At 41.4% G+C, this 13,075-nt stretch overlaps 1 protein-coding gene across 4 annotated transcripts in view; it reads right to left on the bottom strand.

Annotated features, from left to right (window-relative positions):
* Positions 1–13,075, bottom strand: part of CEP162 (centrosomal protein 162) — a 198,636-nt gene that overhangs the window by 149,402 nt on the left and 36,159 nt on the right. For all 4 annotated transcript variants that reach the window (XR_011031455.1, XM_068281580.1, XM_068281581.1 and 1 more), the window contains exons 4-7: positions 8,600–8,752; positions 4,304–4,490; positions 2,740–2,789; positions 19–122 (exon numbers count right to left, since the gene is read on the bottom strand). Coding sequence is in view for 3 of the 4 variants with exons in the window: in XM_068281580.1 (XP_068137681.1) it covers positions 19–122; positions 2,740–2,789; positions 4,304–4,490; positions 8,600–8,752 (494 nt within the window). In the remaining variant the exon portion in view is untranslated. The remainder of the gene's footprint in view (positions 1–18; positions 123–2,739; positions 2,790–4,303; positions 4,491–8,599; positions 8,753–13,075) is intronic.

The raw sequence follows: 13,075 nt of genomic DNA on the forward strand, positions 1-13,075 counted from the left end.
AAAGTGATTGAAACGAACCACATTTATTTTTTTGTTTTCAAGCAAATCTTTATGTTCTTCTGAATTTTTGACATTGGGACTGAGAGCATCAGGGTCATTTTCAAAGTCTTCGCTATAATTTACTGAGACAAAAACAAAGAGATAAATACATCAAGGATTAACTCCAGGAAAAGTAATAAGGTATGACAGTCATATGGCCACATGCATAAAGGACAACTATCGATAAAAAACAACTTAAAAAAAAATGCTGTAGGTTAGGGCACACATTATCACAAATACTAGGAGCAATGAATTTCATACAGCTCTGCCTCCCTGCTATAAAATCATCCCAACATTTTCAGATACAGAAACAGATGTCCTGCAGGACTGTACTATTTTTCTGCACATGGAGCTTGCTAGCAACCAGTGGTATAACAATCTAGGATGCAAGGGATTCAGCCGCAGGGGAGCCCATGGGAGGAGAAGAAGCCGCGGGGGCTTGTGGGGGAGAAGTTTCTTTTCCCTGTGCTGAGAGATTGTCAACTATGGGTGTGGAGAGAAAAAGCTTTCTGACCTCTGCACAATAGTTCTAATGACTGCATCTGCTCAGCCACTGATAAGGAATCATATAAAGGTTTATAGATAAAGATTTGTAGACAGTCCCTATTCAGTGAGCAGCAGGGGGGCCGTGGAGAGAGACTGAAAACTAAGGGCACGGAGAGAAAAAGCTTTCTGTGCACAGTTGTTCTAATGACTGCATTCACTCAGCCACTGATAAGGAATTATACAAAGTTTTGTAGACAATGATTTGTAGACAGTCCCTATTCAGTGAGCAGCAGTGTTGTGTAAAACGACGCTCTGCCCCAGCCTCTCTACCCCTTCCCAAGTGAGGTGTACTGTAGTGACGCTGCTGGAGAAGTCTGCAGAGCCAGTTATGCTCTGTCAGAAGTGGACAGAATGAGTGTAATATGAAGCTGAGGCACACGTGTCTGTCAGTTTTCTGTACACCATGTATGCCTGTACGTGTGAAAACATGCACGTTTAATCACAGAAGGTAATGGTAAAACCATTTCACTACCCTGGTAATTTTTACAGTTCAGCTCACCTGTGATTACTTTGGCAATAACTTTATCAATAATTATCACAACTAAATGATCTATATATTGGTTTTTTTTCAGGACAAATAAGGCATTTTGTGGCTGATATTTGTTATTAGTAATTACCTTATTTTGTAGGAAAAAAAGTAAAAAAAATACACAATTTATCCACTTTAATTCATTATAGCTTTAATGTAAACAACTCTAGTGTACATTAACCACTTTAAAACCACCAGTACGAGTTTCTACGCTCCTGTGTTTACATAAATATAAACAAATAATAAAACACTTGGCTCTGTTTCTATTTTTAGAACACACTGATTCTGCATCTCCATCTTGTGGCCAAAAAGTAAAACCACATCCAAATACCCTATTATACACCTTCCCATAGAAAAATGAAATACATTTTCATTATTTGTAAAAATCCTTGGAGGCCCACAAAATGTATTTGTCTATCCCTCCTGTTTATTTAAACAGTTCATTTGTCAAATCAGTTTTTATAATCGTTTGGGATTGTGCCAATCAATGGAGATTATTTACAACCAATCCGATCAGAATTTCTGATCGCTCGAACAATTTTGTCGCTAGAAATTGGACCGTTAGGCCCGGTTCACATTAGCGGTTGTTTGCCAAACGGACCGGATGACCTGACCGGATCCGGACCGGATCCGGATCGGAACCGTACGGTTCTGATCCGGATCCGATCCGGATCCGGTCAGGTTGCATCAGGTGGCAATCAGGATGCGATCCGGATCCGTTTGGCAAAATATACGTAAAAAAAAAAAAAAAAAATGTTGGGGTCTGGGAGGTCAGCAGAAGGGGGACCTGTGGAATCAGGCCCTCTGCTGTTTAGCACTAACCTCCACCTCCGACATGCTGCCAACATCCTGCCAACACCTCCAGCTCGTGCTGCTCCACTCCAAAATGCTTGCCCATGTGTCCCCAGCCAATATCGCCGCAAAAATCCGCATAGGAAGTGGGGTAGAAGATCCGGATTTCTCAGCCAGTGTGTTGTGCGGCCTCCGGTTCCCATTTGTTTGTATTGGCCGGATGGTGCAGTCCGGCTCCACCCCGGATACGGCTGCCGGAGGGGCCGGATGAAAAAATAGCGCATGTTGGAACGGAGGCCGGAGTCCGGATCCGGCCCGGATCCGGTCCGGCTCCGGTTCTGCAGAACGGACCCATGTGAACGGACGCATAGGCTTTAATTGCTATGCCGTGCGTCCGTTCCGTCCGTTCTGCAGGCGGTGCGGCTCCGGCACGGCGATTCCGGAGGGCCACCGCAAGTGTGAACCGGGCCTTAGTGGCCACCTTTATAAGTGTCTATATATCAAAGTAATCAAATCTGCAGAAATAGACCTATATACAGGCAGCTCTACTCTACTTCTGATTAGAAGAAGAAAACGTTCCATAAAAGAGAAAACAGAAAATTAATAATCTGGGGTTCTAAACTCTTTCTGGTAAATTGAGCTGAAAGAAGATTTTTTTTTTTTTTTTTTTACTGGAGATTCATTTATTTGTAAAACTTTTTCTTGTGCTTTAGGGATGCACAGAAGACTACACTGAGTAAAACGGAAAAAAAAATGAATATCCCTTGCACTAGCTTTAATCAAAGCTTAGCTGTTAGAAACTAGTTAATAATTTTATTTGTTATTATAATTACCTGAGTGCTCTTTATTTTCATTATCATCTGTTTTGGAAGGCTCATTATTTCTGAATAAAATAAAGAAAAAACAAATGAAACAGAGCTAGTACATAAACTTACATAAAGCGTGTACAAGCTTGAGGATAGCTCAAACTTGGCAAACTCTGTTCCATAGAGATCTATGAAAAAGACCCAATCTTCATGCAAAATAAAGAAATATGTAAGCTGCACCAGCAGTAGGATTTATCTGTGTAAAGATACTTGTATGTGTGGAAATCGCACACAAATTTCTTCGGACACCCTGTGTGTTCATATGCAAAAATATACCGACCTCTGCCTACCACCTGCCGTGACTTTTGTCATTTTATGGAGTATATTCCTCCCACTCCCCCCAAAAATGCACCAACCAGGATGCGTGCCGTATGCTGCAAGACTGATAAGCAAAAGGAAAAAAAAGTCCAAAAGGAATCACAATTCTACTGCCCCGATTGTGAGGTCATCCTCCCTGTCATTCATTTTTTAAGTCTATTCATAAATTTAATTACTTCAACAATTTTGTGTTCTAGCCTTTCATCATATGCGGGATGTCTACAAGATCTTTATTCTGACATATTTTCGTGAGATGTGACTTGAGAATTGCAGGCCTAAAATTCTTGAAGAAAAATGTACCGCTTTTAGACCCATAAATCCGGAAAGAAATGAACTGCCAGGGAGATTAATAGAAGCAAAAGTAGAAGCGCACAATACAATACTTTTTGTAAGTTGAGGATGGTTGAGGTGTGATCACCCCTGGTTCTAATAATATTCACATTGACAAAGGGGATCTGCGAATCCCCGAAACAATCGCCTGTTCGCAAATATATGGAATAAATTCAGGAAGCTGTACCGATTTGGAGTGTGAAGACTTTTCTGACAGGTCAGATGTTTGGACTCTGGTCTGATGACCACTGGCTGCATGCTTATTGCAGGTGTGTGATTCAATACCAACTAAAGCCAAAAGCTCAGCATGACAAGCAGGCAACTGGCATTGTTTAGATGGTAATGGGGCCTCCATATTCCTCTCACTTCAGGTCCCCCTTAATTAATTTCCCTTTCTGGATTAGTGGAAATGTGCACTTTTGGAGAATCTTTGCCAATCACTCATCGTTACCTGTCTCCCCTGTAGTATTATCATATTTGGTATGTGACCATATTAAGTGACCAGTCTGCTCTCCAGGAACTTTTAATATTCTGCGTTCTTCTAAAGGGCAAGCCCTGGACTTGATTCCAGAGATTCCCAAATTTGTTTAGTCTGCTTTACATCTTTAATGATCTCATTCATTAGCATTCTACACATGAAAACAGAAGCATGTTCTATTTATGGTGTTCCAGTTCATTGCAGAGCAATAACACCAAAAACTGCATATTACCTCTGCATTTTATTTGTCATTATATTAAGCAGATTACTGAGCAAGTAAACTTGCTCAGTAAAAAGACCAACTAGAATTGCAGAGTGTTGAGCATATAAATAAACCTATATGATTAGTTATACAATATACATTCAAACTGCAAATTGATCAGAATGTTAAACAGAATAAATTACCGTATTAAAACTGAAAGCTGTGTACAATCAGTAGAGTCGAGTTCCTTATTTAATCTTGAGTAATCAATAGTAGATGAAGCACCTTTCTCAAGTTTGGCAAAAAATCTTTCCTTTTCTTCTTGTTCTTCTAAAGTGTCCAACCCAACGCCGTGTATACTTTGACTAGGGCCATAAGCCATAACAGATTCTGTAGCATAAGAGAAAACTGAGGTCAGAATTCCCTTCAAATGTTTATATACACAAATGCTGGAAGTGAAAGCAAGGAAAACTGCTTTCAAAGCACATTGTTTTAAAAAAGAAAAAAAGAGCATTAGAAGCAGAAAAATACACTCCAGTATATTACACAGGGGGTTAGAGGCACCCAAAAGTACTGTATATACTCGAATGTAAGTCTTGAAATTTAGGTCTGATTCAATTCATAAAAGTATAGGAGTCGACTTATACATGAGTCACAGGCAACACTGAGTAATGTGTGTACTATTAGTGACATTCCCATTAGCAGCAATTTACCCAGTGCTAAGTGATACTTTGTTGATAAAGGAAATGCCAAGAAAACACAGGTCTGAAAGTCCTGGCCACAACAGTTAACAAGGAAAGGGGCGGGGGGAAATACTGGGCTCATCCCCATGTGCAGCCATTAACTTTGCTGGGTAGACATACTTGAGTCAATAAAAAATTCCAGCTTAAGATGGTTGAATATTGGAGCTGACTTATACACGAGGATGATGACTTGTATTTGAGTATATACAGTAGCAACAAAAAAATAAGCTAAAAAAAGAAAAATAGAGGTGGCTTACCTCAATATCCACATGTTCATATAAATATGAATTTTAATAAGCACAGACAACGCGTTTTGTGGGTATGTGCCTACTTCCTCAGGCCAAATAAAGTGCCAGAGTTGTATCAGAGCCACCTGCTTTCAGTGGTTGGTTGCCCCTTGTGTAACCTTTCTTTGTGTGTACCCTAATCCTTTTTGTTTTCTATCACTTTTCTTGTGACATAGTACTGCACCATTTGGGCTCCCATTGTCTCTGTGTTCTTCTTTTCAGGGCAGTTGGTCACCCTACCTTACATCTCCAGTACACTAGCACTAAAACTTCCAGAACATATGTACCATCTTGGCTAGCAACTATAGCGTCAATACACCAGTGTAGAGGACTACACAGGTGTTTCACCTCACAGTTTCATATCACTGGCTCACCACTTTCTGATAAACGTGCACAGTGAGATACACAAATTTCAGATTAACCTGTATTAGGAAATGAATGGCTGTATGCTACCTGAAAATACCACAAGCCTCATCTATGAGACAGGACAGGAGAACCAGAATACCTTCCCTGAATACTGTTGTTCAACCCAGATAACTCACCAGTGTCAAGTTGTCAACATGTGTCTCTTCACTCTCCTATGTATCACAAACACAAATGCCTGGCTGAACAGAATGTATGCATCTGTAAAACTCCTGGCAGGCTGAAATGCTCCAAGATTAATTAGACCACAGCTGCATGCAGATTTCTTTTCTTCCCTTCAAACCAATAGGTAGCTTTAAAGCTACACAACAAAGATTTGTAGCTGATGTGACCAATTTCGGGCTAAAATTGGTCGCAAATCAGTTGGACATGCTGCAAGATGTTGGGCCCTCGTGGTCGGTTAGGTGCGTGGCAGTAATGGCGAGCGATATCAGGACAAGTGTTGAACCCCCTCCCATATGGTCAATTTTCCCATTACCTGTCCGCGGCTGTCACTGGCTCCAGGCGCTGTTCTCCGTCCATATACTCACCACACCTGGTTGCCGGAGTAACATGGGCACATCTGCAACGTCACACACGCCGCCCGCGTGTATGCTGCCAACCACTTGGGGCCACGTGCATGGACGGAGGAGCCATCAGTGGACGTGGACAGGTAATGTATAGTGCACTTGGCACTTTGGGGGTGGGGACATTGACCACTGGGGGGGGGGCAGCATCGGCCGGTGATTGCGGCATCAAAAGGCAGATTCCAGGTCGATTTCAGCATGAAATTGCAAATAGGACATGTTCTATTTAGATTTTGCTGGATATGCCTTTTGAACACAGGTCTGATATTTCTCTTTTGTGTGTGCTTAAATTCTGAATAATTATAAAAGTGCAAGGTGGATAGACCAGGTATATGATCTTTATCTGGATGATACCAATCTTATACCAGATCTAAACCAAAATTAACCAGTGTATGGGCACCTTGACATAGGGTGAGATTTGCAAACATCCCCGTGTGTTTGTTTAACCACTTAAGGAGCACAAGCTTACACACCCCTAGTGACCAGGCTATTTTTTACAAATAAGTGCTCTGCAGCTTTAATGGCACGCTGCAGAGCCACACAACCGAGCACACAAATTAATACCCTCCTTTCTGCCCACCAACAGAGCTTTCTGTTGGTAGGCTCTAACATACTCCCCTCCCTCCCCTCGCCAGCCAATCACAGCGATCAGCTCTCATAGGCATCAGCCTACGAGAGTCGATCGCTCTCTGAACCTCTCCAGGGGACAGCTGAGTGTCACGGCTGTCCCCAGTACAGCGCTGCTGTAGATCGCAGTGCTGTACAATGTAAATAGATGATGGTGTCGCCGTCTGACAGTCTCCTAGCGGCGATCACCGCTGGTAGACTGATGATGGAGCGGCGCATGAGCACGCCGATCAATAGAGCATGCAGCGGATCAAGCGAGTATGCGCGTGCCGATCCCCTGCCAAACCCTGCCTTTTGGAGTTAGGCGGTCCTGGGGCTGCCACCTTCCCGACGCCTATCGGCGTTAGGTGGTCGGGAAGGGGTTAAGGAGAGCTCAGAGGGCTGGTCTGCAAATTTTGTGGCACAAAATTTCTTCGATTATGTGGCAATTTGCAATTTTAGTTCAAGAGAAAAAGAATCACATCCTGATTGCCCCCAAAATGTTGCATGCAGTACATTTACAATTTATCAAATTGCAAACGCTGCAGTGAGAATGCTCTCATGGGGATACATTTGTCACAGCTCCCCAGAAGTGCCCTAGTGGGAACTAGCCCTGACTGCCCGACTGCAAAAGCAAAGCCTCAGCTTGAACTGGGGAATGAGAGAGCAAGCCTGCCATTTCTACAAACAATATAGAAGTTTTGAAGGGTGAGAAACGTAGGGGAGACATATAGGGAAGTGCTGAACTCTTGGCACAAGCCCAGATGTTAGATTTTGTTATTTTTTCATTTGACTTAAAAATAGACTTTATGGTCCCAATTCAACTCCCTTTTTCTCCTGAGTTTTCTCCTTTGAGATAACTTTTATACACTTTGCAAATGAAAAAGTACCAAAAAAAGTTAGTTTAAAGGTAATACTAAAATTATTTTGAGTGTTTTCTTGCTTCCCGGTGACTTAAAGCGGGATAAAACTCTGACATAACAGTAAATTAAAATGTGTTTCCTACTTTTTATTACCCATTTAGTTAACATATTTGCTTTTGTGCATAAGTAATATTGCCTTTTTACTAATTACAAGTTCCCAAAGTAAAGTTTATCTGTTCTGAAAGCTGCTATTGCATGTTATTCATAGCTGCTGAATTTATATATTACAATACATAGTGATAATTTCTCAGCTCTCTCGGGTTCTTAGCTCAGTACAGCTCAGTTTCAGCACACGCTGAATTATAGCAATTGAGGAATGTAAACAAAATATATGGTTATCACCTTTTCCAATGCAGCCAGAAGCTTTCAGGAGCTTTCCACTGAAGAACAAATTGCTGTGTTTAACTACTTAAATGCTGTTCTGTTTCAATTTTTTTGTGGTAGTAGATTTTATACTGTAAATATTTTAGAACAAAGAGGAAATACTGAGTTTCATACCATTTTAAAGGGCATTTTATTTACAAAGTATGAAAATATCATACCATAGAGAAAACTCAGGAGAAACAGTTAGTTGAATAGGGACCTTTAGGTCTCAATGTATGCATTTTGTCAATAAAGCAACATAACCCTCTCTAAATAGGTGAGAAGGTCCCTCCACACTATTTGTCATCATACATTTTATCGATTTTACTTAGCCGTTTTAAAGCTAATGCACATCCTTAGCCAGCAATTAAAGCTATTAAAATGGGTATCTCCCTCACTCCTTAGAAGCGCAAAACAGTAATTTAAGAGTGTTGAAAAATCTAAAACTAAAACAAAATCTACCTTACAGTTTAACATCTAACTCCAGAAATTAACTTTTAACATTTGATTAGGGTCACCAATGATTTATACATGATGATGCAAAAACTGTCATTTTTCAGTATTATAAAGCTCAAACTTTGCACACACCGTCAATTTCCAAGCTATCCTTTTCGATGGATGTAATCAGAGGGTCTTGTGTAGACTGCTGCATTTCTTCAATATGGTCCTCCTCTTCCACCTCTTCAATAGGCTGTGAAGCGCTTTGTGATTTTAAGAAGCTACGGCTTGTAATAAGTGGATCTACGAAAGACCATAATTTCTCATGTGATTTGCATTGCCAGCAATCCTAAGAGGGTTACTAAAGCTAACATTATCATAAGTCTGCACTGTACAGCAAATGTCACTGCTCAGATATACCATTAAATAATTATAGGCATTCAACTGCAGTCTCTTGGAGCCGTACCATCATTAGAGACAAAGCACCATTGCACTGCCTGGATAAAATAGATTACAGGGAGGAATGTATGAATCAGAGTGTGTAAGACGCAATCACACGTATTGCTCAAAGAACAAATGATAATTGATGAGACACTAAACACATTTGAGGGCAGTGTAATAATAGTATGTTATGGTAAAAGCATTCCTGTTACTGTGACAAAAAAGAAAAGTTCAAGTGCAAGGGTTATTGCAAAGACAACAGGTTATCAGGCAAGCACACAAATTCCCAACCAAACAAATCGCTTTCATCTTCAACATGTTGGCCTTAAAGAGAATCTGTATTGTTAAAATCGCACAAAAGTAAACATACCAGTGCGTTAGGGGACATCTCCTATTACCCTCTGTCACAATTTCGCCGCTCCCCGCCGCATTAAAAGTGGTTAAAAACAGTTTTAAAAAGTTTGTTTATAAACAAACAAAATGGCCACCAAAACAGGAAGTAGGTTATAGAAAATACATAGAAAATACATCCATACACAAGCAGGCTGTATACACCCTTCCTTTTGTATCTCAAGAGATCATTGTGGGTTTCTTTCCCCCTTCTGCTCTCATGCACTGAAGTTTCAGGCTGCTCTTTTCTTCTTGCAAACAGCTTTGCCCTTGTCTGTAATCCTCAGTATGTGAAAGCCCAGCTAGCTCAGAGGACGATTTATCCAGCTTGTAAAAGATAAGAGAGAAGAGAGAATCTGCTATAATCTAAAAAACACACAGGCAGTGTGCAGAGAGGTGCCTGCAGGGGGGAGATTCATCACAGAACCACAACACTGAAGAACTTGGCAGCCTTCCAGACACAGGCCGACAAGTCTGACAGGGGAAAGATACATTGATTTATTACAGAGACTGTTATAGTAGAAAGTGCTGTAGTAAGCCAGAACACATTAGAATAGCTTTTGGAACTTGTAGGATGATAAAAAACAGGATGCAATTTTTGTTACGGAGTCTCTTTAAAGAACAATTCCATATAATGGCATGAATAAAAGTCATTGCTGAGGTAAATTAAAGCAGGGGTCCGTGTCCCACTGCCAGGCCGCAGGCTGTGCTGAGCTTGGCCGTACCCATCTGATTGTACAGTGCTTGGAACGCCAACAGTAGTGTCAATGAACTCTGCAGGATGCTGGAGAGAAGCAGAGCCGTCTGCAGCCATTCTTACCCGTACATCAAAAAAGGGCGCCGGGAAAAAAGGGCGCGTGGTGTAAACGATAAACAGTATTATCGTTTATAGAAATATTGTGTAGAATTTCGTTTACAAATAGTGTTTTAAGAATTTATAAATCACTAAATAATGTGTATGAGATCGGCAATTCGTAAAACGTTAATCTTCCCTGTTTGTAAAGTGAAACTTATATTTACGTTTATTAAAAACCCTCCCTGTACCTATCCCTAACCCCTAGACCCCCTGTTGGTGCCTAAACCTAAGACCCCCCAGTTGGTGCCTAAACCTAAGACCCCCCTGTTGGTGCCTAAACCTAAGACCCCCCAGTTGGTGCCTAAACCTAAGACCCCCCTGTTGGTGCCTAAACCTAAGACCCCCCTGTTGGTGCCTAAACCTAAGACCCCCCTGTTGGTGCCTAAACCTAAGACCCCCCTGTTGGTGCCTAAACCTAAGACCCCCCTGTTGGTGCCTAAACCTAAGACCCCCCTGTTGGTGCCTAAACCTAAGACCCCCCTGTTGGTGCCTAAACCTAAGACCCCCCAGTTGGTGCCTAAACCTAAGACCCCCCAGTTGGTGCCTAAACCTAAGACCCCCCAGTTGGTGCCTAAACCTAAGACCCCCCTGGTGGTGCCTAAACCTAAGACCCCCCTGTTGGTGCCTAAACCTAAGACCCCCCTGTTGGTGCCTAAACCTAAGACCCCCCTGTTGGTGCCTAAACCTAAGACCCCCCTGTTGGTGCCTAAACCTAAGACCCCCCTGTTGGTGCCTAAACCTAAGACCCCCCTGTTGGTGCCTAAACCTAAGACCCCCCTGGTGGTGCTTAAACCTAAGACCCCCCAGTTGGTGCCTAAACCTAAGACCCCCCTGGTGGTGCCTAAACCTAAGACCCCCCTGGTGGAGCCTAAACCTAAGACCCCCTATGGATAATAATTAATAAATAAATAACATTAAATAACATAAATAACATTAATAAATAAAAAATGTAAATAAAAAAATGTAAATAATTTTTTGGGGTGGATAATAATGTTTTACAAATGTTTTAGAAATAGTGATTTAGTATCTTTATAAACGTTATTCGTCACGGGCTCATTTTGTAAATTTAAATCATCACAAACATAGTTATAAAACCTTAAAAATCTCCGGGCGCAGTTTGTAAAACGTTAATTATCTCCGGAGCCCTTTTTTCCCTGTTCGGCGCCCATTAAACGATATTTATAATAGGAGTGAATGGGGCGCCCTTTTTGTCCACTTGTCTCATGCGCCCAAATCTACTGCTTCCATTCTTACTGCCGCCACCTGGTGTCTGCAGTTTGTAAAGCAGCATACTTTCTGTCTGTCTGGACACCAGGTGGCAGCAGTAAGGATGATTGTGATGCTCTGGTCTCTTAGCAGGCACAGAGGTGCACCTATGCATAGAGGTGAGGTAAGCGGCTGATGCTGGAAGTGAGTGAACTATGGTGGATTATGCAGCAGCACTGCCCCAGTCAGCAAAAATAAAAAGGGCAGACACATCTTTTCCAAAGTGCTGAGGGGGATGAGGATGGTGGCTGGGTAGGACTGGTGCTGCCAGGACTTCTTTATGTAATGACACAAATAAGTATTGATTGCATGCAATCCGCCTGGAATCTCATATCCTCCAATTTTGCAACTGAATACAATTGTGCAACCTAGTTGTTTTTATAGCTACTAGAGTTGAAGCTGTGAGGGTAGGAACACACTAGGCAGAGTCGCATATGCGTTTTCCACTATGTGCTATGGGGGAAACTCATGTGATTCTGCCTAGTGTGTTCCTTCCCTGAGTGTTTTGAGTGCAGATGGTTAATGATTGTTTGTATTTAATAAATAGCTGAGCAGTGGTCAGTTGAATGCATAAACCCTTAGACTGCCAGCTATTTTTTTACAAAAGCTGCACCCCAGTGCCAGCTATGTTTGTATTGTGTTTATTGTGGCTGGTTTTACACCTATTTTTTGCTTTACGGTGGGGATGCCATGCTCCTGCTGCATCCCACCGCAACACAAAAAATGACAAACATATGACCATGCAGCAGAGTGCGCTGACAGGGTCATATGTATAGCACCAACTCTTGCTCGCTTTACTCAAATTATTATGAAAATCTATTGTAAAAAATGGACTAATCAAATCTTGCAGTAAAAGCATTTCACTGGTCCATATTCACGCTGCATAGATTTGCAGTAACATTTGCATAATTCTGCATCAACATAGAATTATTTGCATGTTTCAAGTATAGTAGAAAGTTGGCACGGAGCACCAAGGGTTAATATTACATGCATCATATCTTACCTCCAAAAAGAACCGTAGTTCTCTTATTCCCATAACCTAATAACACAAATGAACCAACAGCTGTGTTCTGCTTTTTGAAAGCGCAAATGCCTACCCTTTCTTTGTTGATTTGACAGTGCTGTTCTGCAGCTAACTGATGAGCTTACTGCTTTGCTGTCTCCTGTAAACAAGCTCACAATATAAAAAGTGGCCTTGGTATCTTCACAGCAGCCCATTAAAATGTTCGGATGAACAAGTACAAAAACGAGAGTTGAGTAGCAATTAAATAAAGCAGCATCTCAGATTGCTAATGGAAATAATTTGTTTCACTGCTCCGTTAGGCTTTTACTTTTTGGAGCAGTTAATAACTATGCAGCTGCTGACCTCAACAACCTCCAACCACAGGGTAGGAACAGACAAGGCAGAAACGCTAGCGTTGCAGAAAACGCACATAATGCAAGTCAATGGGCCGCATTTTTCAAAAATGCACATAATGAAATTCAATTGCGACGCAGAGGTAAAGTATTTTAGTGCGTTTTTATGCTTTTTTTTTTTTTTTTTTTTTTTTTAAACCCCAAAGTTTGATGATTTATTTTCGCTTCCTGTTGACTTACTAGTGATTTATCCTAGTGCATAAAAAAAAAAAACGCATGAAAAAGGCATACAAAACGCATATGACTTATACATGTGC

The sequence above is a fragment of the Hyperolius riggenbachi genome, chromosome 4 (assembly GCF_040937935.1).
Source record: "Hyperolius riggenbachi isolate aHypRig1 chromosome 4, aHypRig1.pri, whole genome shotgun sequence".
NCBI classification, from domain to species: domain Eukaryota; kingdom Metazoa; phylum Chordata; class Amphibia; order Anura; family Hyperoliidae; genus Hyperolius; species Hyperolius riggenbachi.